The sequence below is a fragment of the Mycteria americana genome, chromosome 3 (assembly GCF_035582795.1).
Source record: "Mycteria americana isolate JAX WOST 10 ecotype Jacksonville Zoo and Gardens chromosome 3, USCA_MyAme_1.0, whole genome shotgun sequence".
Lineage (NCBI taxonomy): Eukaryota > Metazoa > Chordata > Aves > Ciconiiformes > Ciconiidae > Mycteria > Mycteria americana.
The window spans coordinates 73,784,226-73,812,183 of record NC_134367.1 but is presented as its reverse complement, the minus strand read 5'-3'; the positions used below and the strand labels follow the sequence as shown (position 1 = coordinate 73,812,183).

The following is a 27,958-nucleotide window of genomic DNA, read 5'->3' as shown; positions in this document are numbered from 1 at the left end:
ACTGAAAGAAACCACTAATTAACTTCGCTGACAGTTTCTGTAGATGCAAGTTAAATGAAGTTGTAATTATCCCTGGACTGAACTGTTTTGTTGGTCTCGTCGCGCTCCTGTGTTTCGGTTTTGATCAGCAGATAACGGTCAGCCATCCGGAGCTCGTTAACGCCAGCTTCCAGGTAGCGTAGGCGGCCTTCGTTTGAAGGGTGCCGCAGCGAGCTGTGCCGCGCTGCCCCGAGACCTCCCCACCTGCCACGTGTGGCCTTAGCAGCCTCGGGAGGCAGGCCATAAAATTTATGAGCGGGGAGAACAAAAACAGCATCTCCCTCCAACAGTATGGCCCGCGGGTGGGTGGCGGGAAGCCCACAGTGCTGTTTTACCTCCCTGCCCTCCCAGTGCTTGTCAGCATGGCACTGTTACCAGTAGGAAACTGGCACCCCGTTTTGTTTTCGCTGGGGAGAGTGGCAGCAGTTGCGCAGGCCTGGAGGTGTGCCGTGCACATCTGCATCAGCCGTGAGGCCGACGCTGGGGAAGCTCCCCCTTGCATTGCTGCTCTCCTCCATCTAATCAATCCGCTTTGTAACAGGCGGCAGCAAATCGAGCCCGCACAGCGGCAGCTCTAGCTGGAGTGAGAAAATCCTTTGTTGCTCCTGTTCTTCATATTATTTCCTGAGGACGTTTTCATTTACCGAATCATTAAATGGGTCTAAAAGTTGAAAGGGTGTGCAGTACTGGGTTTGTGTCTACTGCCATTGTCAAAGGCAGAATAGCAGATGAGAATGGGTTTTGGGTTGTATTAGTTTCAATCCAGGAGATGCTGAAGCTGTTGAATCAGGATTCTGTTACCTGGTACAAAGCTGACTGACAAAAGATGAAGTCTGATAGAATCATCTCTGACTCACGACAGTCATTACTGTTGTGTTTGGTAAGTGTGAAGAGTAGGAAGAAATAATTACAGTATAACTTCTGTAGCACCAATTACCTCGAGTAAATCTAAGTGTAACTACAGCAAATCCGCATTATTCAGGGTTATACTTATTTCAGTGATTCAGATTGTGGATGCTTTCTAAATACAGCAATTTAAAATTTATTTTTATTTGTATTACTGATGGATTCTTAAAATCTTTAACCATTTATTAACATTATTATTGCTCATACTACAGGACTGTTACAGTAAACAGGAAAAAGCCCTTCTTTTGCTATAATCAGTTTAACTTGTTAGAATGAAGCTTAAAGTCGATGCATATTGGGAACCAGCGTTGGATATCAATGGAGACTAGGGTATGATGAGGGGTTTTTTAATTTAAACAGTAATGTTTAAACTGAAGCAACATGGATACTTTGAGCATTTTGAAAGCTATGCGCTATGTTAGCCTCGTTTTTGCTGTTATCGCGGGACTTACTAGTTTTTGCAAGTTATTTTTTTTCCATGAAAGGCTAAAGGGTGGAAGAGGACGTTTCTATGTTTCAGTTCTTCTTGGAGAGCTTCTTGCCACTTCCAGACCCTGCATGCTCTTTGAAGTAACGGAGGGGAGCTGATGCTGAGCATGGATATGAATGAATGCAGAGCTTTTGTCTTTGCTCCGAAGAGTCTAGTGACCCAATTTCTGTTAAGATTTCCTGAAAGGCACTGATGTGCCTTCGATGGTATATTTATTATTACTATCCAAGTACCTATAATACTGTCAGTGCTTAGTAACGGTTATGATGAAGAAAGAGCCAATAGTAAGACATAGCTTCAAAATGATAGTGCTAAATTCCCATGCTATGCGCCTACCATAGCCAGGGACCTGTCCTGGGAGGTGCTGGCTGCCCTCCTTTTCCACTGACCTCAGGGACGGTGTCCAGCACCTCTTGGTGAAAGCTAGTAGCAAAAGAATTACAGCATATTCTGTTACGATCTTTCCCCCTTCTCTATCCATGCATAAAAGCAGGGTTTCCCATGAGTATAGTAATACAAAAACCTTCATGAGAGAAACACAAATCATCATTACAGTTCCCAGGACACAACACAAAGTTTTAAGTAAGGTCAGTGCTGTGGAGTGATGATAGCAGAGCGAGAGACCATCAATGTGTTTATATTTGGTTTTGTAGAACACTGTAAGGAGTTTTTTTACCTATTTGGTCTGAAATTTTCCAGAACGCTTTAGAATTTGCAGGAGAAACGCATTTATTTAGGAATAAAACGATATCACTTCTGTTAGTATTATTTACCATGCAAGACCTGCCTATGTTGTCATCAGATACAACTTGGCTATGTGTCTCTAGTGGGACTAAACATTGTCAGCACAGAACTGTACTGAGCAGTTGGCAGTAAGGTAGCCCAAGTAAACCTCCTGATCACTGCCAGCAGGAGTTGCTCCTGTGTATGTGAAGACTGGATGTAATTAGTCTGTCATAAGGTCTGTGAGAAAAATCTTCCTGCTATCATGACTCAGAGAAGAGAGCTTACAGTAATGCGCAGGCAGTGACTGTAATTAAGCGTGTTCATAACCACTTCTGTTTTGACTGCATTCAGACAAGCCCTATTGATTTACTTTACCGCAAAATGTTTGGCCACGTATTTGGGGAGGGTGGGAGGTGGGAAGGCAAATTAATTTAATATTCATTCTAACACATTACTTGGCTTTTTTATACCTTTTTGCCCTTGGGCAGCTGCCTAATTTCTCTGCTTATTACCTAGAGGGTGAGGGACGGTGGTAACAGCTTTTTCCTATTCTCCCTGCATGCATCAGCCAGCAGGAGATGCTGTAATCCATAATGTGGTTTCCCTGCCCCCATCTTTTCTGAGACCAAGCCTATTAAATTGGAACAAAGCCTTGCTCAGTTCAAGAATTAGGAATCTCAAAAGCTATGTGTTTCACTGCCCTATTTGGCAGACCCAGGCTGAATAATCTTTACTTGTGGTACAATAGAAAATTTTAATTGCACTCCTGTCAGTTACCACTTGCTCCCCCTCCCCGTCACTGGTGTTTCCTTCCTTGTGCTTAGGACAGTAACAGTAATAGTTTGATTGTTTGAAAATACTATAAGAATGTAATTTGAATTACTACACCCTTCACTAAAGGGCTCTCATTCTCTTCTTTTTTTTTTCTTTTTTTTTTTTCCTCTGATATGAATTTCACTGTATTTCATGTATTGCTGTTCCACCCTTGGTTTTCCAAAATGCGGAGAAGTTGGTTTGTAGTGCCAGTAGTGTACTCCATTCATCAATAGTACAGCCTACACCAAAGAACAGGGATTCTCCCCAGGCCCTCTTAGCCTTGCCAAAACACAAGATGCAGTTGAGAGCGCCTTGTTAGAGAATCTCTTTCCCATGCGTAGAGGAGTCTGCAGGAGAATTGGAAAGGAATGCCGTATTGCAACAGATACAGAAAAATGTAATGCAGAGCTTCATTCTGCCACATATACCTATGACAAGTGGTACATGAGTACAGTTGTAATGTCATTAAAATTAATTATGCTAATCAGTGAGAGAAACACTTTGCCATGAGGAAGAGTGTCTGGCTTGCAGATGCAAACATCAGCAATATGCTTCTCAAAATTATTTAACTAAAACCTGGAAACAGTTAACATTTAGGAATTTGCCTAAGCAGCTATTCTAGTATCAAGACAGACCTCCTGGGAGAATTCAATTTTTGTGCTCTCGTTACTTATGACAAACATTTCCCACTAATTTCAGCAAGCAGTGTCGTCACCAGCTAATGTATAATACATCTTTCACCAAAGTAGCCGTTGGATGCTCCTTTGATTTCCTTGTAAGTAATCAGAGACCAAGCCCAGACATGGGATTGCTGTTTCCTTCAGCTTACCTAGGGGGGCTGACACTACCACTGCACATTTTAGACTTACATAGCCTTTGTAATTCATACTCTTGCAGTTAATTATGTGAAGTGGCAAAAACATTTATGACCTCTGTTAATTTTCGTAAAAATTTTGGAGGCCTTTATTTGTAACCTCAGGATGTGATGCAGATTATCACATCTGAGCTTCACACAGTTTTCTATAAACAGCCTCTGCAAGGGTTAGAGGTTTGTGAAACTTTCTTAATGAAACCCGAAACCTTCAAAACTCAAGTTGCAAAGCCCCAAACTTAGATCAATTTCACTCATGGCCATGAACTTTTAAGGGAATCTGGGACAATTTCAAGGAAGTTGCTGTCATGTTTCACTTGATGTGGGCTGGTATGTTATTGAAATTGGAGAATACTAGCTGGTTTTATCTGAAGCTTAGAATTTTCCATAGGGTTTTACATCAGAGTTTTGGGGCTAAAGTAATTCAAAGGTAAGAACCCAGCTACAACACACCAGTGAATCTAGTTTACATGACCACTAGGGAGTAGAAAAGCTATGCACGGTCACTAGTACAAAGATGGATAAATTGAAAAAGGATATTTGGCTAGGTGGCTCATTGAAATCAGCCAGTCGTCAAAGGAAGTAGATGTTTAGTCCCGCTGTGATTTCGCTGTGTGATTGATCTGCGGCAAATTCTGATTAACTGGGCATTGATGGTATGATCCTGAGTAAGGGGAATCTTTTCTTGGCTTAAAGAGGGTGCTGTTGTGGTATGCCTTTGCTACTGCTTTCTGCCACTGGATAGCAGTCATTAGTAGAGGTTTTGGTCTGTGTTTTCTTGTGCTCTGAGAAGAATTGTCCAAATTCTGGATTTGTCCCAAGGTTTGGGATTAGGTATGGTTGACTATAAGACAAGTGCTAATTTACTTGAGCATCTCAGAGTCTGTTTCTTAGGAAGGAAGGTCTGAGCCCAGCCTAGGAGGAGAAATTGGAAGTCACGCTACAATGCTTCATAAAGCCACAATGTAGCTGGTTCTAGACCAGTCTGAGATTTCTGGATTAAACATCATTTGCCTTTTGCTTTCTTAGTGATGTTCTTTTTTATAGCACTGAAACCAAGGGGAGAGGAAAACAAAAAGTATCTAAGTTCACCAATTTAAAAAACATTTAAGCAAGGTTTATTTTTCTGTCAAATTAGCCCTTGATAAAGGCAAATTCTCAGGGGGCTTTTTGTCAAAAGAATTAAAAAGTGAAAATAAAAAAAGCCTGGTAAAGGGCTTAAGTTATATTTCCTATAGACACAGCCTCCACTCCAGCAGTCGTGTTTGAGGGTCAGTCTTCGTCCTGGCTTTGCAGAGATTCTCTGTATTTTTTTCTTTCACTGAAATTCCATAGACAGTAATTAAGGAACTGGAGGCCAGCAAGAGGTCAGCAAGCCTTCGTCAGTGAAAACAGGGATTGTTTGCCATGTACAACACTCCCTTTTTTCCTTGTGGTGAATAGAAGATTTGCTTAGAGCTGATGACTTACGCCTTTCTTGCAAGTTATGCAGCTAGCGAGTAACTGGGGGAATCAATCAGTGAGCAGAAAACAGCTAATTGAGTCCAGCATCACGCTTTTTTCTTCTTTACATATTCAGCACTGGAATCGGAGCCAGTTTGGTGTCTGATAATGTAACTCCAGAGAAGAGGCATTTTGTGCGCAGGATTCGGAGCAAATACAATACTTAAGAAGAAGGGTCTGATCCTAAATTTTAGGGTTACGAAGCTGACAGCAGTTGAGGACTCAGGGGGAATTACTCGAAACTGAGCTTTAGGCCTATAAATGCCGAAGCTGGTAAGTCACTGAGCATGTAGCGTGATGTGGAGAGGATGTGCCTCCTGTTTCAGAGAGGGAGAAAGAGAAAAGGCTTTTGTGGTTATTCTTAGGCACAGCACAGCATGCATAGCTTTTCTGAGTTCTCCTCTTCCTTTCCTTGGGCTTTTAAGTTCTTTTCTGTTCTATTTTCCTCTCTCTGACTTTATCCAGGCATCTTTCATAAAACTTTTTAAAAGTTAGAATGGTTGGGTTTTTTGGCAGATGTAAAGCCTGTTAGAGAGAAAGAAGAAAGGACACGTGTAGCCACGTCTCCTAAAGGGAACAGCAAAATCTCTTTGCATTTACTATGGAGCTTGTAGTTCTGAAGTGAGCTAGCCAGGGCTGGGGGATGTGATGTGATATGCCCACGAGTCTGAATGTGTATTTTTCCCCCCACTTTGCTGAACAAGAATTGTCTGATAGCCAAAAATAATTGCAGCTTGGGCTTAATCAGATATTAAGAGATTTCCTGTTATCTTAGATGGGAGGTTTCCTAGAGATATCAGTTTGGGGCTGAACTATTACTGGGCATAAGGCGAATTGTAAAATTTTAACATCGCTCTAAATGGCTTCACAGAGCTCATGTAAAAGTCACATATGGTTTTGTTTATGGAGCTGAAACAGATTAATCAGTTATGATAGCTTTAACTGGATATTGTCCTAGTGTTTCTTAAGCGTTTTTATTAGGACCTGGCTAGCAGGCTTTGCCTATCTCGTGTTTTTTAAGGGCTGCTGCTATAACCTTGAAGTGCTTCCAAATAGTCCTGCCGAAAGCTAGCTACTTACTTCTGGTTTACATTTTTCCAATTAATTCCAAGTACCCTAATAAATGTTAGTTTTCTCTGTGTGTGTGTGCGTGTGCGTGTGCATGTGCATGTGTGAAGCACTAATTCAAAGGGGGAGGTTAGGATTGTTAATTCTATGGCGTGTGAAACGGGCTGGATGTTAAGAGATCGGCAGAGCAAGGCGTGTGCCTTGCCTCCAGAACAGGCAGTAGCAAAGAGCCCGTGTGAGAAAAGTGGGAGAGGATGCAGAGAGGATGCCAGGAGCAGAACTGTAGGGATGTCCTTGAATATCAAAGTGCGTGTGCTAATTTCCTATTTGTTCCTGAACGTAAGGCTTTTTGCTTTGTACGAGATGATGCAAAGCGTGGCCTTGAGAGGTGCACGAGTAGGAAAAATATTCCAAGCAGAAGAGACGCTAGAGGTGGCAGGGGGAATGGATCTCTCCTGGATTTGAGAGCGTCTTCATAGGTTTGTGGCCACGTTTGTTAGCGGCGCAGAGCTGGGTGGTGGGGATGGGCCTTGGCCTCTCCATAGTTTTCCAGCCATGTGGTACGTGGTGGCTGCAGTCCTCTGCATACAGTCCTCGGTATTTCCAGATGCTGTTAATTTAGTCCCTGTTTCCCTGTAGTCCTTCACGCGTTTGTGCAGCCGAGCTCTCCAAGCTGGCGGGTTTCCGCACCGTGAGAGCATTGCAGATGTGTCGGGGATGCACTTGCTCCAAGCGGCGTGGGGAAAGGCGGCTCCGCCCGGCCAGCCCCGCCAAGGGGCCCCGCAGGCTTCGCCGGCTCCCCGGCAGCCCGGCCGAGCCCTACGCTCTCTCTTTAAAGCAAGCACGATTTTTGTGCATCGGCTTGGCCAATTTGTTATGGTTTAAGGCTGTGGAGCCAGCTGTCTGCAATCTGATGTAATGTTGCCCTGGAAACCAGAAATGAAACACTTAAGCATTCACCACAGAATTACTACATACAGCATTAGCCAAAATAATTAAAAGTTGAGCCATATGGGCTTTCGGATGGAACAACTTGGAGCGGAGGAGATGGAAGTTAAGTTGTTCCTATTTACAGTACTTCAAATCCGTTTGTTTTCCCCTTGGAGTGCAGGGAGAGGCCTGCTCCGGCGGCGCGCAGGGGGACGGGGAGATGGAGAGGCCCCGGCTGTTTTACCGGCGCGTTAACGACGCCGAGGCTCGGCCTGATGGGACGGCCGGGAGGCGTTGGCGGAGGGGGGTGCAGCATGGCCTCCTCCCGTGCTGGGGAGCCTCCGGCCTAGCCTCCTGCAGACGCATCATTCCCTCTTTAACAGACTATGGCTACCCTTTCGCAGTGCTGCGGCACACTGAAAGGCTCGTTAAGGGGGGAGAGGGCAGAGCGGGGCTGGCAGCCGGCTGTGCCGAAGCCCCGTGCCAAGGCCTGGCTGCTAGAGCTGTCCAGGAAGCCATTTGCCCGGCCCGCCACGCGTTGGGGAGATTGGGGTGATTTTCCCATCTGAAGTCAGGGACAGCCACCAAAAAAAACAATTCGGTCACCGTGGAAGCAGGGAGGGTAGAGTGGGTCAGGGAACTCAAAGCGTCGAAGTTCAGTGATTTCCAAATATGTCGCTTACGGCCTGAATGCTTTACATTTCTGTTTTCTTTTTAATACTAGCTGTAAAAGAAAGCGTTGCTTGAGCTGGAAAATTAAGGTCTGTTTCCCATGCACCAAAATGGAAACTTTTGATAATTTCAAGGCCTTTTATTAAAAAATTGTTTCAAAACCAGGAAGTGAAACAAAAGTAACCCTTTTTCAAAACGGTTTCATTTTCAAGGAATCAGCATTATTTGACAAGAAAGTTTCCTGAGCGGCACCACTGGCGTAGTCACCGACGTTTTTAGGCCTTTTTGCATAAAGTTATTAGCCATCCTTTTCCTTTACAAAAGATTTTCCATGCCACATGCTACCCAATGTGATAGGAAATAGGCTGCTGGAGAAAGACTGACTTTGTTTTTAGTCAACCCATTATCTGGTGGCTCCTGTTGTTAAGCTCGAGCAGTTCTCGCCTCTCTTGGCCGAGCACTGGCGTTAGGAAGGGTCTGTTGCTGCCTGCGGAGGACCCCCAGCTCAAAGGGTGCCAGCAGTCCTGAAGCAGTGGGCAAAACCAGCTGGCACTTGATTACATGGCACTTTATTTATTTTAAAGTGTGGTGGGGACCCCCTGTACCGCTCACTCGGGTTTGATGTCAGTACCTTGCGCTGAGGCTATTTTGGTGCTCGCTTTCGTGGTGGTGGTTGTGAATGCAAATGTCAGACATTGTAAAAGCTTTTGTTGTCGTTGTTGAGTCTTCATGACCCTGAGGGGGACAGTTCTTTGTTGGATACCAGTGGTGCAAAAGTAAGACCAGTTGTTTATTCTTTGATGAAATCCTGGGCGGGATGACCAGGTATGAGCCAAGTCTTACAGAGCTCACGGTTTTACAAACAGTAGTCTTGCAAACCAAGGGTGTTCGAAAAGTAATGAAGGAAAGCAATGACTTAGAGTAATTGCCTTTAAAATAAACGTATCTCGAGTGCAGAGCATGCATGATGGTTGCTTGCCAGGATGCTCTTAATGGCCTAAGAAGTCTTGACTGAACTTCTTGATTACGGTCAATAATCCATTCGTCATCTTATCTAAATATGTCTGTCTTGTTGTTTGACAAGTCACTAAGTTGTCCCAGCCATAATCTCTGAATTAATGCTCATCTTGCTGCTTAATTTATCTTGATATAAACAAGTCTGGTACTCTTCTTTAAAGCCGTATTTTTCCCAAAGAAAGATTATTAATTACCTAGCCAGCCTGTACCCATAATAAACGCATTCCTGCGGCGCTCGGATGGCAGAACGGCAATTCCTGCTGCCATATGTGGTCCATTTGGTATTCCTTCTTGTTTTGGAGTAACGCAAAGTTTGTGGGAAGCTGGTAATTGACAGTGCCCTTGCAGAAAGTGGCTGAAGTTTGCTCTGGTGTGGTTCTGCTGGCCTTGTGAGGTGCGTGCCTGCGAGGTAGGCTCTCGGAGCTGCCCCGGCTCCTTCAGGCACTGTTTGTGCCTTTGAAAGTGTACCCGTGCAACTGCTAATTGGCGTCCTGCCCCATGGCATCTACTGTTATTACCACATCCTGATATTTAAGAGTATTAGAAAAGCAGAAAGCGTTTTTATATTTGCCCGGTCTTTTATTCAGCCTCTAGATAAGCAGACAGCATTTTTGCTGGGGAAGAAGAGAGAGCGGCTGCTTTTTTTTTTTTTTCTCCTTTTTGTGCTGGCGTTTGTTGGGGATTTTTCTTCTTTTTAAAAGTTTAATTAAGGAGAAGGAGAAAAAAGGATGAGTGCGCTGTGGAAAGCCAGATAGCTGCGCCAACAGGAAGTTGCATGAGCATTTTTTTTTTAGAGCCGACCATTAGGAATGCGGCAAATTGGCTGGGACTGCGGGTGAAAACAAAGTAAGGTATACGATCCATACTGTGCTCCAGCTGGAGCCCGCACTGCGCGCAGGAATGTGCAGCGGCGCACGGTGCCAGGGCTGTCCTGGCTGAGCCGGAGAGTCCTGCCGGCTTCCTCTCCTCTCCCCTTCCCTTCCTTTCCCTTCCCTTCCCCCCGCCGCCTTCCACATTCTGAACTGATTAAAACAGAGGAAGTAGCACATTGAACGTTGAATCTGGCTCGAAAATCGAAGTCGTCTTCATGTTCACAAGGAATGGATTGTTTCAGCTTGTTGTGTCACTGCTGCTGGAGAGAGGGGAATTTTTTTTTGTCTCTGTAATGTTTGATACTTGAGGGAAAACAGCTGGAACTGAGCATACTGGATCAGATGCAAAACGAAACGGGATGCTGGGGAATATGGACTGCACTGTATATCTGAAAAGGTCAGAGTTTTCCCTTGGTCGGTGCTGGAGGAATGCTGTGTCCATCTTAATTCCAGCCTCGAGAGCCTTCAGGAGGAGTGTAGGGAGCAGGGAGGAGGAAAGGAATATTTTGTAGCTGTGGCAGTTCGTGAGTGAGGCAGATGAGGTCTCCTCCTTCCTTTTCCTTCCCATCCCTTTCTTGTGCTGCTGTTTTTTATTTTCTGGGAAGACTGGAGGGGAAAAAAAAAGAGAAGTCGTCAATGACAGAGCTTCAGTTTGGAGAAGCTGTTTATAGCCAGGTTTAAACAGCAAGTTCTGAGATGCCAGACAGACCAGTGACTGACCCAAACCACAGGAGCATAACTGGTATGGTAAGAAGAGCCCTGGGAAAGAGCCCTGCCTGAAACGTACTGAGAGAGGACGTGGAAGTAGTTATTACACAATGCATGGGAAGAAAGACGAGGGCAGGAATGCATTTCGATGCCTAGGATCTTACGTTGCACAGATTTAGAAATCAAAATGGTATGTCACGCTTTCAGAAAAAGAAAAAAAAAAAAAAGGAAAAAAGAAAACCCTCTCTAATTTAAATGTTTGTCTGACCTGGGCTGAAAATATAACACCAGTTACAGAGCTGCATTGACACAGCGCAGCAGATGAGCTGGGTTAACTTGACTTGAAGGAGCAAGCCGTGGAACTACTACTTTATTAATATTCCCTTTGTTTCTTTGCCAGTCAAGAGAACAATCCGATGATGAAACAGAGGAGTCGGTGAAGTTTAAGAGATTGCACAAGCTGGTGAATTCTACTCGTAGAGTCAGGAAGAAACTCATAAGAGTGGAAGAAATGAAAAAACCCAGCACAGAAGGTAAAAAGCAATGTGCATGTGGTTAAAACTGTGTGTATGAATACATGTTTCTGTTGAGAGGGGACAGAAAGTGGACGGCTGGGGGAGGGAGGGGTGGAGTGTTCTTAAGGGATGGTAGGAAAGACTGCCTTGTCTATGGTGCATGCCTTACCCAAGTAGTTGCATTTTGAGACTGTGGAAGGAGGAAAGTGACAGCCTAGGATGTGGTTACTGCTGATCTCCTAGTATTCCCAGAGCAGCGCTGGAGAGCCCCTCATTAAGAGATTAGAACTTGGTTTATGTTTTATGCCCCATGCTCAGGAGGGAATGAGACTAGGAGCAATCCCAGCTGGCTGCCCCCCAGGCTCAGCAAGGAGGTAAGCAGAGCCACCACCGTGTTGCTCCCTCCTCCAAGGCCTGGGATGGCACACAGGTGAAGCTCTCGCTAGTTTTGGGAGAGTAGCGGCTGGTTGGTGGCGCAGTTGTGCCACATGGCATCATCCTGTGGCAAAAGTACGGAAACTCTATCAGACATTCTTGTGGGGTAGCAACTGCCTCGTGTAATATTAACTCCTACTTCTGGGGGAGCCTGCTTGCAGTTTGGCTCCTGAATGAGCCCTGCTGCCAAGGGAGAGGGGGAGAGAAGGGAGAAGGAGGAGGAGGAGGGTGGGGAAACGGGAAGCAGAGTTCAGTCCCTGGGAATGCCATGCCGCAGATTTAACTCCGGATGACCTGTATCCATGTGTGAGCACTCACATTAACAGGGCCTGAGCCTCAGAAGCCTCTCTGCACAGCCCTGCTTGAGTCCTCACTTGAATTGTGGGCACCCCTCTGTGTTAGTGGCCTTCCTGGGATCATATGTCAGTTCCCCTCAGCTTTGCAGTGAGCCAAGCTGTATTGTGATTCCTTCCTAGTGCATTTAAGGAGAACGTGTGCATCTTCTTGGGTATGTGGCAGGAGGGTGTTGGCAGATTTATGGTCTAGCCTGCCTCTCTCCTGCGTGATGATGGTGTCACTGGCTGGCATGAAAGGCATGGCCAGTCTAGAGCTCTGGACTGGGCAGCTGTCTTGGTCTGAAAAGGTTTTGTCACCTCATAGGGTGAGCATAAAGCTCAGTTACCTTGGAAGCAAAAACATGGTTTATGAGATGGGGCAAAAAAAAAAGGCTATTTTTCCCCTGCGCTGGCGAAAGAAGGACCCCAGAGAGGCATGTCCTACCCCCTCCCTCCCTGGGGGCCTGGGGAAAGCTGCAGGGAGCAATCAGCCAGAGGCTCCAGGGGTGGGAGCAGCTGCAGAAGCAGGCAGCCCAGGGGCCGCTGGGTGTGCAGACGCCTTCCTGCAGTTTGACCAGACTTTCTCTTTCAGCATGTTAACTGTCTGTTTTGCTCTCTATTCCCTCTCTTACAGCGCTTCACCTCCTTGTTTCCTTTTCTCCTTCAGTCTTTCACTTAAGTGTCCCAGTTCCTTCCAGTTTTTTTTCCAGTTTTTCACCCCTGCCCTCCACAGAAAAATCACTGAATTAACAATTGTCTCAAAAAAAAATTTATTCTGCTGCTTTCTTTCTCCAGCTCCTTCCTGTCTTCTCTGTCTTAATTCCAGGCTTTTCTGAATAAATTATCTATAACTCTGAGTTTGTATTTTATCTAAGCACTCTGGAGTTCCTTTGTAGATCGGCTCTTGCGAAACTCTGTAGCGAAACCAGTTATTGCTAAATAACAACATGGATTGCTTCTACATAACTTCTACATAAGTAGAAGGCCGCTTAAGTAGCCAAGTCTACATTAGGAGTAGATACCTATGGCTTTTCTTTCAGTAAATTCTCCCCACATCCAAGTTTTCATGTGGCAAATTAAGTGCTTCATAAATGTTTTCCATCCCCATATCTCATAATATAGGTCTGTATTCCCATTTGGATATGCAAGATGACAAAAAATACTGTGGTCAGATTTGGGGATTGCTGTCTGGCCTTCCAAGTTACCTGCAGTTGACTAGATCGGTTCTTGAGCTGTTTGCTGCTGTTTGAATCTGTGTTTTGAATGTGAAGTAATGTGAAATCCTAGATGGCTAGGTTTTGGGGAGTTGGCTATAAAATTTGATTGAGTAACATCAGTAAAATTTCAGTAAATTCATCAGTGTTCAACAGCCTTTAACAAAGTGTGAGAGTAGGCTTGGTTTGAAAACTGACGTGCAGTTCCCCAGAATAAAGATTCCTCATAATCCTCAAAACTTTCTTCACAAATAACAAGTTTGCCAAATTTCCACTATACGTTCCTGTAGTTTTTAAAGAAAAGTACAGTAGTCCCAGATGCTTCTTGCACATTTCTGCTATTGACTCTGTTATCACACTACATATACATCTGGATGATCTGATGCTCACTAGAATGTGCCAATATCTGAATCCATGTGTATTTTGTGTTAGTCTGCTCCTAGTGAGCTAAATAACTGAAGCTTTATAATTCCTGGGCACCATTCTTATATAGCATTTAAAAACAAATCACATCTACATCTGTGTCATTATGGCTTTGTGTCATGGACTCACTCCAAATAACATCTGTTACAGTGTTGACACACAATGCATATTTTACAAGCTGTTTAAAAACATATTTACTCAGTGGACTAAAATTGTTTATCAGCACATATTCAGTCCCAGGCGAATGTCTATTTTCTGTTCAAATTGAGAAGTAGGGAGGAAGAAGAGCAAGTTGGACAGTCCAGTGAAAGTGGTGTAAAAATCAGACTTCAGTCTACAGACCTACCCCAGAGAAGTTCTGAAGAGTGAAAGTTGTGTGTCAGATGTGATCCACTATCCCTTCACTGTCACAGCAAGTTTTATCTTGGTAAAATAGCATCTTGGGTTTCAGCAAATATATGCCAAATATGTTTTGCCAACAGAGTGAACTGAAGGTGAGATGGGAAGCCTGTACAGGGCAACTAATCTTCTTTCATCTTGAAGCGTGTCCCCTGTTACTGAATGAGCGAGTTTAGTAAATCATAGGTATTTTGGTAATGGTTCAAATTTAGCTCTGCTGTAAGACTGTGGAAGCAATCAAAGATGAAGGCAAAGTTGGGTCAGGCAAGAAATTTATTTTGGCAAGAAATAAATAGAGTCACATTTCTGTGTGTGTTTCTGATATGTACCCATGAATGCTGTGAAATTTGTCAGGCAGGACTGAGGAGGTTGTATACTCTTGTTTGACTCTTTCCTTGTTACTGCATCTTAATACCTGAGCCTACACTTTGCTTTACTAGAGAAAAGTTTCTTGAATGATAAATGTGAAAAGGAATTGCAATTTCAGGTCCTTTTATTCCCTTTCTCTCCACTCCAGAAAGGAGACCTGGCTGTTTGCCCATCTCCAGTACTTGCGTTGCAAAAAGTCGTCTTCCCTTTCTGTGGAATATGTATTTGGTGAAAACCAAGTGTTTCTGTCATTATCAGGACACTGTTGAAATTGGCACACCTGGAATCTGACCTACTTTTTTTTCTTTGCATCTATTTAAGTAAATTCTGTGTGATTAAAATTGGTGCCTCTTCCCTCATCGAAAACCCAAAACTTTTTAATTTCATCCTGGAGCTCAGCTCCATAACTTTCTGGGGAAAATACTGCTTTCTGCACCAGCTGCAGCACTGGGTATTGGAAAACTGGACCTGAGAGACACTTGTTTGGCTTTTAATACCTGGATATGCTTCTGACCTATTGTAATCTCGCTAGAGCTGGGCATCATATGCAAGTATCAGAAGAAAAACTTGAGAAACAGATCCCATTTCCAGCTTTTAGTGAGAGCATCTGTGGTCTTACTTAGCTGCAGATGAAAGAGGGAAACTTAAAATAACGATGAGTTTACTTACGGGTTGCTGTCGTCTGTCTCATCCCAGAACTCTCACTTCACAAATGGAAGGAACCTCTTCAGATTTATCCACTTGCAAACACCTTCTGGGCTGCTTATATCAGGAAGAGTTTTCTTCCATTTTAAGTGGGTGATATCTTAAATAAATACAATAAGGCTCTACAGGGAAACATCTTAGAAAATGATGAATGATGACATGCATTGTGCTGCTTTTGTCCCCTGTAGGTGTGGAAGAGCACTCACTTGACAACTCTCCTATACTGGATGACAGATCGGCACTTTACTCTGGAGTTCACAAGAAGCAATTCTACTTTGACGGCTCCTGTGAAAAGCAGCCAGAGGACGACTCGGACTCACTTACTACTTCTCCCTCATCCAGCAGTCTTGATACTTGGGGAGCTAACCGGAAGCTGGTGAAGACCTTCAGCAAAACTGATAGCCGTGGCCTTATCAAGCCTCCCAAGAAACTCGGGACATTTTTCTCTTACCCAGAAGAGGAGAAGACCCAGAAAGTTTGCCGCTCCTTGACAGATGGGGAAATGAAGAAGAGCCTCGGCTCGCTGAGCCATGGGGTAAGTACAGAAAGCATTTGCTTTTATGACAGCAACAGGCACAAGCACCATCTTCTGGTGTCCCTGGAGGAGATTCAGAGTGTAAGGAAGCAGATCCGATTGAAGAAAATGGATACTAACTATTCCTGTTCCAGAGCTTTTCTTTGCCAGCGCCCTGCTAGGAAAGGAGCATCTCCTCCAACTTGCGACCTACAATTACTGCGACACAAAACGAAAGGGGGTGGAGGTTGTGGCTTCCCAAACAGAAGGCTACGAGGGCGCACTTCTGTCAGCGAGTTCAATATTACCTATGTGGTGGAGAGAAGCCTGTACAGTCACCTCAACCTCTCACAGCTGGTGCGTCCCGTTACTGACAGGACCCTAAGCAAGGCTGACAAGCAGGACCTGAGGAGATGCCTGCTGGAGGAGGATGAGGAGGCCAAGAGGAAGTGGGCTGCCACAGTGGATCGCTGTACTAAAAGGGTTCTCTTGAGAATCCACCAAAAGTCTGTGAGTCAAAGAGTTGCCATGAAGGTGGTCTTCCAGTTTCTGTGAGGTTGCAGTCAACACTTTCTGCTTTATACTTTTAACTAAAACTCAGTGCTTCTGCTTTCCTTGCTGTTAGAAACTCCTAAGCACTGTAATTAAGATGTAAGGGAAGAGTTTTGTTGAGTCTGCAGTTTCTATGTGTACAGAATAACTCAATGAGAGAGAGCAAATATGACAAAATGCTACTTTTTAAATTCACCTAGTGCAGAAATTGAGATCACTGGTGAACAGAGGAGCTTTGAGATGCTATAAATATGTTCTTTGTGATGCTTTGGGAGTTGGTCTTCTCTTAAAGGGATACCGAGAGATGAACAAAATTTTCAGAGGATTAGAGCATCCTTAGTCAACTGTGCTCTATTTCTCTCCTGCTGTCATTGCCTCACATTGGCCCTCCCCTTCTCAGTTTGCATCTCATCAATTCACCCACCCAGCTCTGTGTTCTCTGTTACGAACACAGCTGCAGAATGACAGGGAGTTTTACATTGTGTAGACACTGCCCTCCTGCTTGCTGCTCACCACCACCAGAAGCCACTTCTGCTCTGTCCCTGGCCACTGCTCCTTCTTTCTAGCATGGGGTGAAGGTGGCACCTTCCCTCAGAGCATTGTGGAAAGGGAACAAGTGGTGGCCAAAAAAGGAAATTGTGCTGTACAATGGGAAATTAAGTGATTTGAGGACTCCAGAGAGATCCAAAGCTGCTTCCTCATTATATGACCCAGTTTTGACAGTTCCCTTAACCATGATGCTGAGTTTCTTAGGAACTTGCCTTTGTGGCCAGCCAGATCTCCAAAGCTGAGCCAGCTAGTCTGTTGTCTTGTTGACAATGTAGGTATGTTCCCTACTTCAGTGGGTGGAAACAGCAGTGCACCTGTAATGTTAAGCAAGATATTCCAGTGAACAATACAGTAGAAATAGCTTTTCCTCTTGAACTACAGATTTTGAGAGGCCTCTGCTTCATTTCTTCAGGTGTGAGGTATTCTCAGCGTAAGAGTCACAGCCTTGGTCTCCTTGAATAACCTGTGGAAGGTGACGAAGCCTTCATGGTTCACTTTTTGCTCTTCAGCCACAAAATAGATAGTTTTTTTCTACCCAATACCGTAAACGTTCTGTCTTGGCAGCTTCACTATTTCTTCTGCATTGACTGCTTGCCCTGCCACTCACAGGGTACTGTTTATTTTCACAGACATTGTACTCAAAAGACATTGTTTTCCCATAAGGATATTACAATAAGAGAAACCTTACTCATCCTTCTGTGGGTTGAACAATAGGGGTATCTCAGGCAAAAGACCGTACTCGTATGTGCTAGAGATGCCCTGTAATTAAAACTGTCTTTGTAAATACAGATGACAGAAGCAAGCTTTTCAGTTCTTCTAATAAGTAGTCTTGCTATAGTAATTTCATTATGAAGACCATCTGGACTGACTTTTGCTAGTTCAGAGATACAAATGGAGAAGAAATGGATAGTGTTTTGTTGTTGAGGAACTGCTCAGTCAACTGCTCCTCCAGCCTCATTTGAATGGGGTAAATGGTGGAGACATGCTGCTCTTACTAGCTTTTTCAACACACTTCTTCCTGAAACTGCAAAAAGCTGGCAAACTTCAACTAATGCCACTCCTTCTTCCTAGAAACGCTTAACGTTTGTTTGCTGCAACCTCAGGGAAATTGCAATGCCTATGTATTCAGTGGAATTGGTCACTCTGTCTTGCCTTGCCATTCATTTTTGTCATTTATATTTGTTTCAGTGACCTGGACATGCATGAAATTTTCAAATCGCATCAGTTTTTCTTTTCTCCCAAAACAATAATACTTTTGATTGCATGGCCATTCCATTGAATATCCCTCTCCTCATCCACAGACCTTTTGTTTGGTACAGTATTGCCAGGGTCGCAACTGGAATCTGAAGGTGGAACTTAAATGTTAAATGTATGGGGAGGTCCATAATGAAACAGCAAGCATCCTTAATATGGTACATTTATTCAGAAGCATTTAACCAACAGTCATTTTGCTCTCTGAGAAGACTGCTTTAGGAGGAGCTCTGGCTGGTTTGACAGACAAGTTTGCTCAGAGCAGTTCCAGATGTCCTCTCTTTGTTGCTGGGATTACCATACGCTGTAGAATTAGTTAGAATGGACTCCACAGGACGACGTTACTCATAGCTAAACGTGCTGTGCTTTAAAAACTGATCTTATTACTTGTGGTTGGTCTCAAATGCTTTCCAAAAGCAATTTTTAAAAGCTATGCCATAGTCACATTACCTTCTGGAAAAAAAAAAAACAACCCAACAACCAAAAAAAAAAAAAAACCCAAAACAAACACCACACAAAAATTCTACATCACAGCACTCTTTAATGTGTGTGTGGCCTAGACAAAGCTGGCTTTGAGTTCTAGTAGAGTTGTGGTGGTTACAAAAACTGTCATCCAAGCACTGTAGGTACACAGCACCCAACATAAAAGCTAGAAAAGAAAACTTTTTAAAAGCTATTAATATGTATGCTGATTAGCAGTGATCAGGGCAGGAAGAATGTTTACGTTAAAAGAACTAGTTGATATAATTGTTTATTAAGTGGCACACTTCATAGAGCTTGCCTCTTCCTAAAAGACTGTCAAAGCAGACTGATAGTTCTCAGGTGGTGGGCCTTCACTGGCTCCCAAGTACATGCTCATGGTACTGATTGAGCAATCCTTTGTAGGTCTGATCTGATGCTTAGTTGAGTCTTAAGGTGTCTTTGAAATTACTCTGTTGGGTAGTTCAGCCCTAAGAACTTACAGTTCACAACTGGTTATCTTCTGCCTCCTGTTTGTCTCAACTCTAACTCTGAAGAGAATCCTTACAATAGACATCTGCCTTGTCTCGCAACCCACATGCAGAGCCCAGAGTTGAAGCTGTGCACGTAAATTGTAACTGCTGTACCTTTGTTTCCCTGGATTCCCCTGTGAGACTTCTGGCAGGGCCAGGTACTTGAGTACTGTGCAGCTGGTTGTTCAATGGCCAAATAAAAAGTCAAACGTTTTACCTTTTGGATTACAAAGCAAAAGCTGGATTCTCTCTGAGCCTCCTAAGTGTCTGGTCTTTTTTCAAGTGATACCAAAGCTTTAGCAGAGATTCGTCTGCCACAGTTAAACAATGGTGGGCTGAGGAAATGCAACTGTACTGAGTTTGGTTGCCCTCTGCTCTTGGGAGGGAAGCAGTGTTGTAGTGCTGATTTTCTTTTTTTATTCAGGATGATTATGATAAACTGCATCTGTGCATTCAGCCAAAACTGAGTCACACCAATACGTGATTGTGGCACTGTAAACATAGGGTACTTTCTTCCAGAGCTGTCACATATCACCGCAGGTGTGATTGATAAATACCTAATCTGGAATCAGGGCTTGCTGAGTCTCTGGGGACACAATGCTTATGGGAGGCTTTTCCCTCCTCTTACCAAGGGCTTGCCCTACAAGGCCTCTAGCATTTCCCTGTATTTCAGTGGAAATGGAGTCTATGCAGCTATTCCCAGAAGGTAGGTTATTCAATGCTTTAAAAGATTGGTGGTTCTCTGTTTCAGTGCTACTGTGGACTTATTTTTGAAGGGAGATGGGAGTGCTGAGGTCGAGTTGCCAGCACCCTGGAAAACTTGATGCATAAGATCAACAGTTTCCTCAGACCAAAAAGTCTTTTTTCTTTTTAAAAAGAAGAGTAGGCAATAGATGACTCAACAGCAGCAGACCTTAGGCCAAGGAGTTGTCTCTGGAAAAGACAAATGACTCAACTTGCTTTAAACAGATTTCTTGATTTATAATCTCCCATCCTTTTGTTTGTTTGTTTGTTTCCATTTTTGCAGACATTTGTGTTTTCACTGGTGTTCTCCAAATCACAGATGTTTTGAGTGAGCTAATCATTGTGATAGAACTGTATCCATCCTTTTTTTTGCAGAGAACCTGTAGCTTTGGAGGATTTGACTTGACAAATCGTTCTCTTCATATTGGAAACAGTTCTGACCAAATGGTGAGTTTAAGACAAGAAGGCGCAGACTTGAAATAGCATAAAATGAAATGTGCAATAGAGTTATAATAGAATGAAGTGTAATTTAGGTCTGTAATAAGAGTTTGGAGATCCAAGAAAGCAGAGTATCTTTGTTAACCTCAAACTTCCTTAGCTTTGAGAATAACATACCCACCCATATCCATGTGTGTATAAGTATTTATATACCATATGTGTAAAGAAGCAGGAACAAGTGATTAAAGCACAGATCTGGGGGCACATCTGTGGGCTATTCTTATGTCTGACTTCCTCAGAGCATCACCCCAGGCAAAACATATGATTACTATACTTTCTTGGTAAAAATATTTACTGTTTGGAAAGATGAGGCAAACTTTCATTTGCTGAAGATCTGCAAGTTATTTGTGTGGAAGTCATTATGTAAGAGGTTTATTATTTGTTTTCTCATTGTATCTGAGAGCTCTGGAGTAGACCAGGATCCATTTGTGCTGGGTGCTGCGCAATTGATCTCAGAGCTCTTTGTGTTTAAAAAAAAAAAAAAACACCTCCCCTGAGAATTAATTCCATTTTATGTTACTTAATTCCATTTTATGTTACTCATGTTCGTCCCAGTGTTACTGTTGGTCAGCCCGTGGCCAAAAATAACAGAACAGAAATGAGCCAGAACATTATATCAAATGAAATTGCCAACATATTTTCTCGTTTTGCCCATATAGGTTTTTCTTTTCTGTTTCAACATTGGCTCTGATAACTTCTCTGTTCACTTAAATCAAGTCTAAATTGTGAAACATTTTATATGCCAGCATTATATTATTTTTTATGTCAGCTAGATTTTTGGGGGTTGTTTTTGTTTTTTGATTATTTTTTCTTAACATCATAAATTACTCCTAAATTGGCCAAAACTGTGGGTGATTGTTTTATTCATCAATTTTCAACTCAGTAAAAAAGGTAACTTCCAAACTTACAGTGTTTATCTTTAAACATAGATACTTTGGTGTACTTTGTTCAGATTGGTTTTGATATAGGAAAGTGTGAAATCTAGATGTTACATTTTTCCCTACTAGCATCAGTAGTGGGAGAGATGCAGTGCACCAGAATAATGTATGCAGATCAAGGGTTTTTTTCTTGAAAACATTTAAGTCCATTAAATGGAAGGGTTTCTTCCAGAAAGATGAAAAGAGCTGTCCTTAATTTCTGCTAAAAGACCAAAAGTTACCAAAGAAGTTGTGATCACAAACAACTTGTGAAGGAAAAAATACAGAATGGTGAGAAATGAAGTTTCAGCTGAATTTCGGAGAAACTTTTTGGGAGAACATTAGTGAAGTAGCAAATATACATAAATTTAGAAAAAAAAAAAAGATAAATCTTTTATGTAGAATACAGTGTACACTTATTTTAGGGTTCATTATCTTGGGTACCTAAGTTGTCCTCAGAAGGATTATTGATCCAAGTCAAAGACCAAATTCAGTAGTCAATCTATTTGGCCAAACAAATTTTGGTCCTTTTTGCATTGTGATTTTTGGTGCACCGTTGCCAATGGAGGGTGCTGGTAGTAGCTCTAATAGAGCGGCCTTGCTGTGGTTCCTGACATGCTGTAGAACGAAAGACCATGTCTAACATGCTGCCTGGACAGTCTGAGTAAGGGCTGAGTCATACAAGTAAGTTTGGCAAAATGTCAACTGATCCATGTTAATTCTTTGTGTGTGCTTGTGGCGTAAGTAAATGCTAGGTATCTTAAAGTGGTTTATGAAAGGTTAAATGCATTTAAAGCAGGCTGGTCTTTGTCATCCACTATATATGGACCAGCTAATTTAGTTTGGCAGTACCCTGTTTTGTGTCTTAAGAATAGCTGTGCAAGTGTAACCTTCTACCATAGTCGATGGATTTAGTAGCTTTTTTGGACTTTTTTTATAAACAATCCACAGTAAAACCACAGAGACTGTCATCAAGAGATGTTAACTGAATGCCTGTCTGAAAATAATCAGTAAGTTTGGGTAGCCAAATGTAGGTATCCATATATATATATACACACAGATATGTATTTGGCTAGTATCTCAGAGGCACCTTTACTCCTGTTAAACTGTGTGTAGTATTGACCAACATGAGCCACAACTACTGTTGTATGTGCTGTCAGGAGGGCTTACCCTGAAACCATGGAGTTTTCTATCAGGTCAAATACTTACCTGAAACTCAAAGGGATAAAGGCATCCTAACAGACCCCTACACATCTTCACACGGTACCTGCAGAAAAGGTTTTACAAATCAAGCCTTAGGAATAAGGTACAGTGGACTGCTTCAGTGGTTTGCACAAGGTCGCAACAGTGAATTTAAAGCAGTAAACAGGCCACCATGCTGCCGTCCTGTGTCTGCCTGGATACCTCTACAATGACTGCTGACTGAGGAAAAAAATTGTTCTTGTATTTTATAGGCTTAAACCCTGTTTTATTTTGCAGGGCAAAGAAGGAGACTTTGTTTATAAAGAAGTGATCAAATCACCCTCTGCCTCCCGTATATCTCTGGGCAAAAAGGTGAAGTCTGTAAAAGAAACCATGAAGAAAAGGATGTCTAAAAAATACAGCAGCTCTCTGTCTGAGCAGGTATGTAAGGTCTGGAGTGGAATACACTTAATAGTGTAGAAGTGATAATCAGTATTGATTCCCATACTTCAAGGCATCTCTGAAGAAATTTCTAACAAGACTATGTCATTTGGCTTATTCCTATGTTCTTATAAAATCCCTCACTGTGAAATGGCTTCCTAAAGATGCCAAACCATGAAAAATGCATTTTCAGATTTTCATTCGAGTAGCTCATCAGCAGAAGCTTGTGGTTGATGGCATTACACATCTCGCTCTATATTTCCATTTCTTTATCTATCATCATTATTTATTAAGGGAACAGGTCTGTGACACAGAGTCACAGTAATATATTTAATCTGCATTTTACACCTTAGTTTAAATTCCCAGCATAACTTCACATACACGGTTCCTCTCTGCTATTACAGATCTTTTCTCCATCATAGCTTGCCCTCTGCAGCAGCCCATTAAAACAGATGCACAATGTAGTCAGAAAGGGGCATCCCACAGAAGATTTTCCTATTATTCTTTCATGACAGATTTTTATAGCTTGTTCTTAAAGGCAAACCTGAAGTACATTAGTTGTAAATTAGGCTTTGAATTTCAGTGGCCTAGGAACAATTGCTGTCTTTTTCCCTTTTGGTATACTTTGCGTTCCTTGCTTTGGTGGAGTGTCAAAAATTCTTCAGCATTTGTTTAAAACCAATCTTGCCACTTGAAATGTGTAAGGAATAGCTTAGAAAGCCGCTGGGAAAGCGGAGCTCTCTCTGGCTAACATCGCCCCCAAGTGGTACCGGCCGCTGGGTCGCCGGGGATGCTTGCAGCCATGGAGAAGTGGGAATGGGAAAGGGAGTCATGCCCCACCAGATCTGCCTTTTGGTATTAATGCAAAGTGTTAGTGCCTGTAAAAGGAGCAATTCATAAGATTCAAAATAACAACCCCAAACTGCAAAGTCTGGAGACTGCATAGAAAGGCAGAAAAGTGACCAGTTATATGCAATGCTTTGCAACGTTAGAATCCCTTTCCTGTAGGACTATTAGCCATACTTCTTTGTAACCAGGGGCAGTGCTACAGTTATGGTTATTTAATTTAAATTTACAGTTAAAACGTTTTAAGGTCTAACATGATTTGATATTGATAAGAAGATGCGTTGGTGTCTGACTGGCCTTACAATGCCCCTCTGCATAGTCTGCCTAAGAAAGGGATACTTTGAGAAATCGGTTTGCAGTGAGTTAGCAATACTTCTGCTCTCTAGCTCTCTCCAAGATTGACTTGACCTCTGAAGTCATATGCTGGGATGACTTTTTTTCTGATGATTCTGCAGCATGCAAATAATAGCTTTCGTCTGAAAGTTTTATGACCACACATCTCCACAAAACCTCTTCTTGTATGCAAGCTACAGTTCTTTTGTTTTCAAACTTTTTGGCACAGTCGTTTTAGAATATTTGTACCTTTCTGGCATCATGACTCAAACTATGTGCCAGTATCTCCTCCTGCATTCAAAAAAACCAAGCAAAAGCTATTCTGGCCACAAGTTATCTGCTGCTTTGCTTTGACTGTGCTTCACAGAGGCTGACAGAATTTCCATTTAGGAAAGACCCTTTCTGATTTCCTCTAATGCTTGACTGCATGAAAAGAGAAATTGCCTCACCTATTGCACATGTAGCAAAATCTCTTTATATTTATGCATGTATGTTTATGAGTATTTATGCTATGCACAGGCTGCATTTTCTGGTTAATTCTTTTTTTTTCCTTCAAGGTAAATGAGCAAAGATAACAACAATTCACTGCAAAAAAATGTACATTGCTGTGTGTCTCACTTGCATTGTCTGATTTGTTTGTATTCATCTTTGTACAAAATCTTGATTCAGATAGCTGAATTTGGTGTTAGCTATTTTGCAAGTACTGCTTGCAAAAATATCATGTGTCATTAAAACCTTTGAATTGGGAGTTTTGTGTAATGTTTCTTTCTACTTACAATGCTAGCTTTTTCAGACTGGTCTGTTTGCTCCTGTCCCCACTGTCATGCCTAATAAAGTGGCGTTTCTGCCACAGCTGAGTACCACGAAATAAGTGGATAAACATAGAAGGTTTCATCCTGTCTGATAAAGAGCGGGAAAACGGAATCTCTTTCCTTGGAGATGAACAAGCAGCTCCTGTCAGTGCCTATGTTCATTTACCAAACTGAAATGGTTCAATCCCTTTCAGGAGTCCAGCCCTGGGGTCATGCCAGGTTCTCCACAGTCACCGCCGCCAGATACTGACTCTCTGGACAAACCCAAGCTGAAAGCCGGTGGCTCAGTAGAGAGCCTGAGGAGTTCCTTAAGCGGTCAGAGCTCAATGAGTAAGTTTGGTTGTAATTGCATTGCTCCATTTCTGTGGCTTCAGGGAGCAGAGATCTCCACAGTAATCGGAATCAAGAGAAAGTCGAAGCAGAAACAGTGGTTAAAAAGTGGAAAGGCTGATGGGTTAGTCATTAAGGGTTTACAAAGGACCATAAGCTCTTTGGTACAGAGATGACCTTTTTTGCTTTGTGTTTATACATAGCCCTGAAAAAGTGAAATCCTGCTTTCTGGCTGGGTCTGCTGGGTCCTGCTATTATAATGTAAATGATTGGAGTGAGAATTACAATCCTTGGCTAGTAGTAAACAGGCTCATCTTTACACTACATTTCTCCTAGGCACTCCTGATGGGCTTCCCACCCCCCTCCAGAGGGACCTTGAGGTTCTCTCATTAACTAGTTAGAGGAGTATTACTTAAAACCTCTCTGGTTAAGATTGTCTCTACACAAAACAGAGCTTAAGTGGGACACAGATGGTGTGAACTTGCTTCAGTATGGATTACTAACCAATAGAAACCAAGAACGTACTGGGAAAAAAACTGAAGAGAAAGCTCCATTTTTAAATAACTGAAAGTGTGTTCTGAAAATCACCTGCTTTTTTTTTTTTTTAATAATATCAATACAAAGTGTTGCCATAAAATCAAATTTCTGGACATGAGGGGGGTTCTGGAACCCTCATGCAGGATTCAGAGTTTATTTTCCTCACACCACTATGCTTTTTTTTGTGGGCAAAACTTCCCAGAAAGATGACATCTCATGTGATGTACCATAGATGAGACACTAGTTAAACAGCAGTTAAATACTGAGGAGCTGAACTTGGGAAAACAGGAGAGCAAAGTAGATTAACTAACTCTCCCATCACATGCGTATATAAGAAATAGGAGCATTTAAGGACTTTTAACTTTGATTACCATGTTTCGTAGAAAGACCACCCATTTTCTGTCTTGTCTCTGTTTCTGAACCTTCTTCACAAAGAGATTCTTTTTTGCAGACTGATACTATGTCTCTCGCACAGGTGGTCAGACAGTGAGCACAACAGATTCCTCAACCAGCAACAGGGAGAGTGTGAAATCAGAAGATGGTGATGATGAAGAGCCTCCTTACAGAGGACCTTTTTGTGGAAGAGCCAGGGTTCACACTGATTTTACTCCAAGTCCTTATGATACAGACTCTCTGAAGCTCAAGGTACCGGCTATATCTGTTTTTAAGGGGTCATATATTTATTTTGGAAAATTCTTTATTAAGAGCTCTTGCAAGAACTATACAATTCTTAGTCTTTTAATGAGTTTACATGTGTTTTTTGAAGCCCTTTAACCTGTCTTATTCTGATATATTTAAGATTTTCTTGAATTACAGCAAAATGTTATAGGATATAAGTAAGCATTAGTATTTCTCCATGTCCAGGGAAAGACACTTGCGTGTTTAGTTTCTGGAAAAATAAAAATGTGCCACAAATTCATTTCCATTTTGCAGGATTTTGTTTGAAAGATTGGAAAAAAACTTTGTCTGCCACAACGAACTAATCCGTCAATGGAAAAATTTTCAAAATCCTTGGAAGAAATGTGGATGCGCCTACACAGAGTGTCTCTTAAAGGCATTTCAGTTAATATAACTTGTTTTGAGCTAATATTGAATTACTTTGCTCACTGTGAGTTGTCACCCCCCCTTTAATTTTTCTGGATATTGGCTTTTATTATTTTTAGCTGTGCTGTATTTGATTCAAACTATCTGACTCCTTACATTCATTACTTAAAATTCCGAGAGCAGCCAATTCCTATTAAAGCAGATGTATGTAAGGTAATCTCTTTAAGGACACAAAAACAGTTGTGTATCCATTTCTTTGTTATGGTCAGAAGCACATTAGGAAAAGCAACAGTGTTGCATGGTTCCTTCTGCATATGCCTCCTTTCCTCAGGAGATCTGATGTGAGATTTTGCCCATATACACTGAGCATGTTCTTATTTGCACCAATTTCAGATAGTTGCACAGCTTGGAGACATTTGTACAAAACCACAGTGATGCGCTACTGGGGTGTAAGCAGGTTTGTGAATCTGGACAGCTGGGGTCCATCCCAGCTTCTTTTGTTGACTTGCTCTGTGGTCTTAGGCATGTCACTTAATTCCCTTTTCTTCCATTTGTAAACCAAGTATAATTGGACGTTTTTGCAAGAGCTGTGGTTAACCTTTTGAAAACTAAAGAGTGTTGTCCATTCTGTGTACATGAAAATCTAAGAGAAAGTGGGTGTGTTTGCTTGAATATCCATCAGAAAGCATGCTTAAAAGGCTTTCTTGCTTCTTTGGTCTGCAGAAAGGTGACATCATTGATATAATCAGCAAACCCCCCATGGGCACTTGGATGGGCCTGTTGAACAACAAAGTTGGCACTTTCAAATTTATCTATGTGGACGTGTTAAATGAAGAGGAAGAGAAGCCAAAGCGGCCCACCAGGAGACGCCGGAGGAGCAGACCACCCCAGCCCAAGTCAGTTGAGGACCTCTTGGATCGCATCAACTTAAAGGTCAAAATTTTCTCTTTCTATTTACCCTTCACTTTTGCTTGTTGTTGTGTGTGTTTTGCTTGTGTTGTGTTGCTTGTGTAACAACACCTTTTGGAGTTGTTAGTTTTGAAAGCTGCACACCAGATTCATAATCCTAAGGATTGTGACACCACTTAGCAGAATTGGGTCTTAGCTGCAGAGTGAAAGTAGCTGAGGCTGGGAAGAACTGCCTGTCAGGCTTGATGAAGTGCTACAGGCTGCAAGTTGTATGTGCTCGGAGATCGTAAAGCGTTGCATAGTATGGCTACTAGCTAACACACTTCAAAAGCAAGCAAAAAGTGTAAAATAACAATAGTTACCTTGTCTTTAAAGAGGAAGGTTTTTTCCATGTTTCTGTTCAGAAGAGCTAGGGATAAACTGGTGTGGCCGTCATTCACCCTTTGTACTTCTCCCTTCGTACAGAGCTGTGCCATATTGTGTGTCTGGGTAGC

The 27,958-nt window shown here is 42.5% G+C and overlaps 1 protein-coding gene across 7 annotated transcripts in view; it reads left to right on the top strand.

Annotated features, from left to right (window-relative positions):
• LOC142408474 (SAM and SH3 domain-containing protein 1-like) overlaps positions 1-27,958 on the top strand; it is a 584,518-nt gene that overhangs the window by 538,714 nt on the left and 17,846 nt on the right. For 5 of the 7 annotated variants that reach the window (XM_075499035.1, XM_075499034.1, XM_075499037.1 and 2 more), the window contains 7 exons: positions 11,019-11,151; positions 15,202-15,548; positions 19,991-20,062; positions 22,510-22,653; positions 24,839-24,974; positions 25,987-26,156; positions 27,279-27,488. In XM_075499035.1, the coding sequence (XP_075355150.1) occupies positions 11,019-11,151; positions 15,202-15,548; positions 19,991-20,062; positions 22,510-22,653; positions 24,839-24,974; positions 25,987-26,156; positions 27,279-27,488 (1,212 nt within the window). Of the gene's footprint in view, positions 1-10,017; positions 10,308-10,366; positions 10,809-11,018; positions 11,152-15,201; positions 15,549-19,990; positions 20,063-22,509; positions 22,654-24,838; positions 24,975-25,986; positions 26,157-27,278; positions 27,489-27,958 lie in introns of those variants that run through there. The other 2 variants (XM_075499040.1, XM_075499039.1) reach the window with 2 other exon arrangements.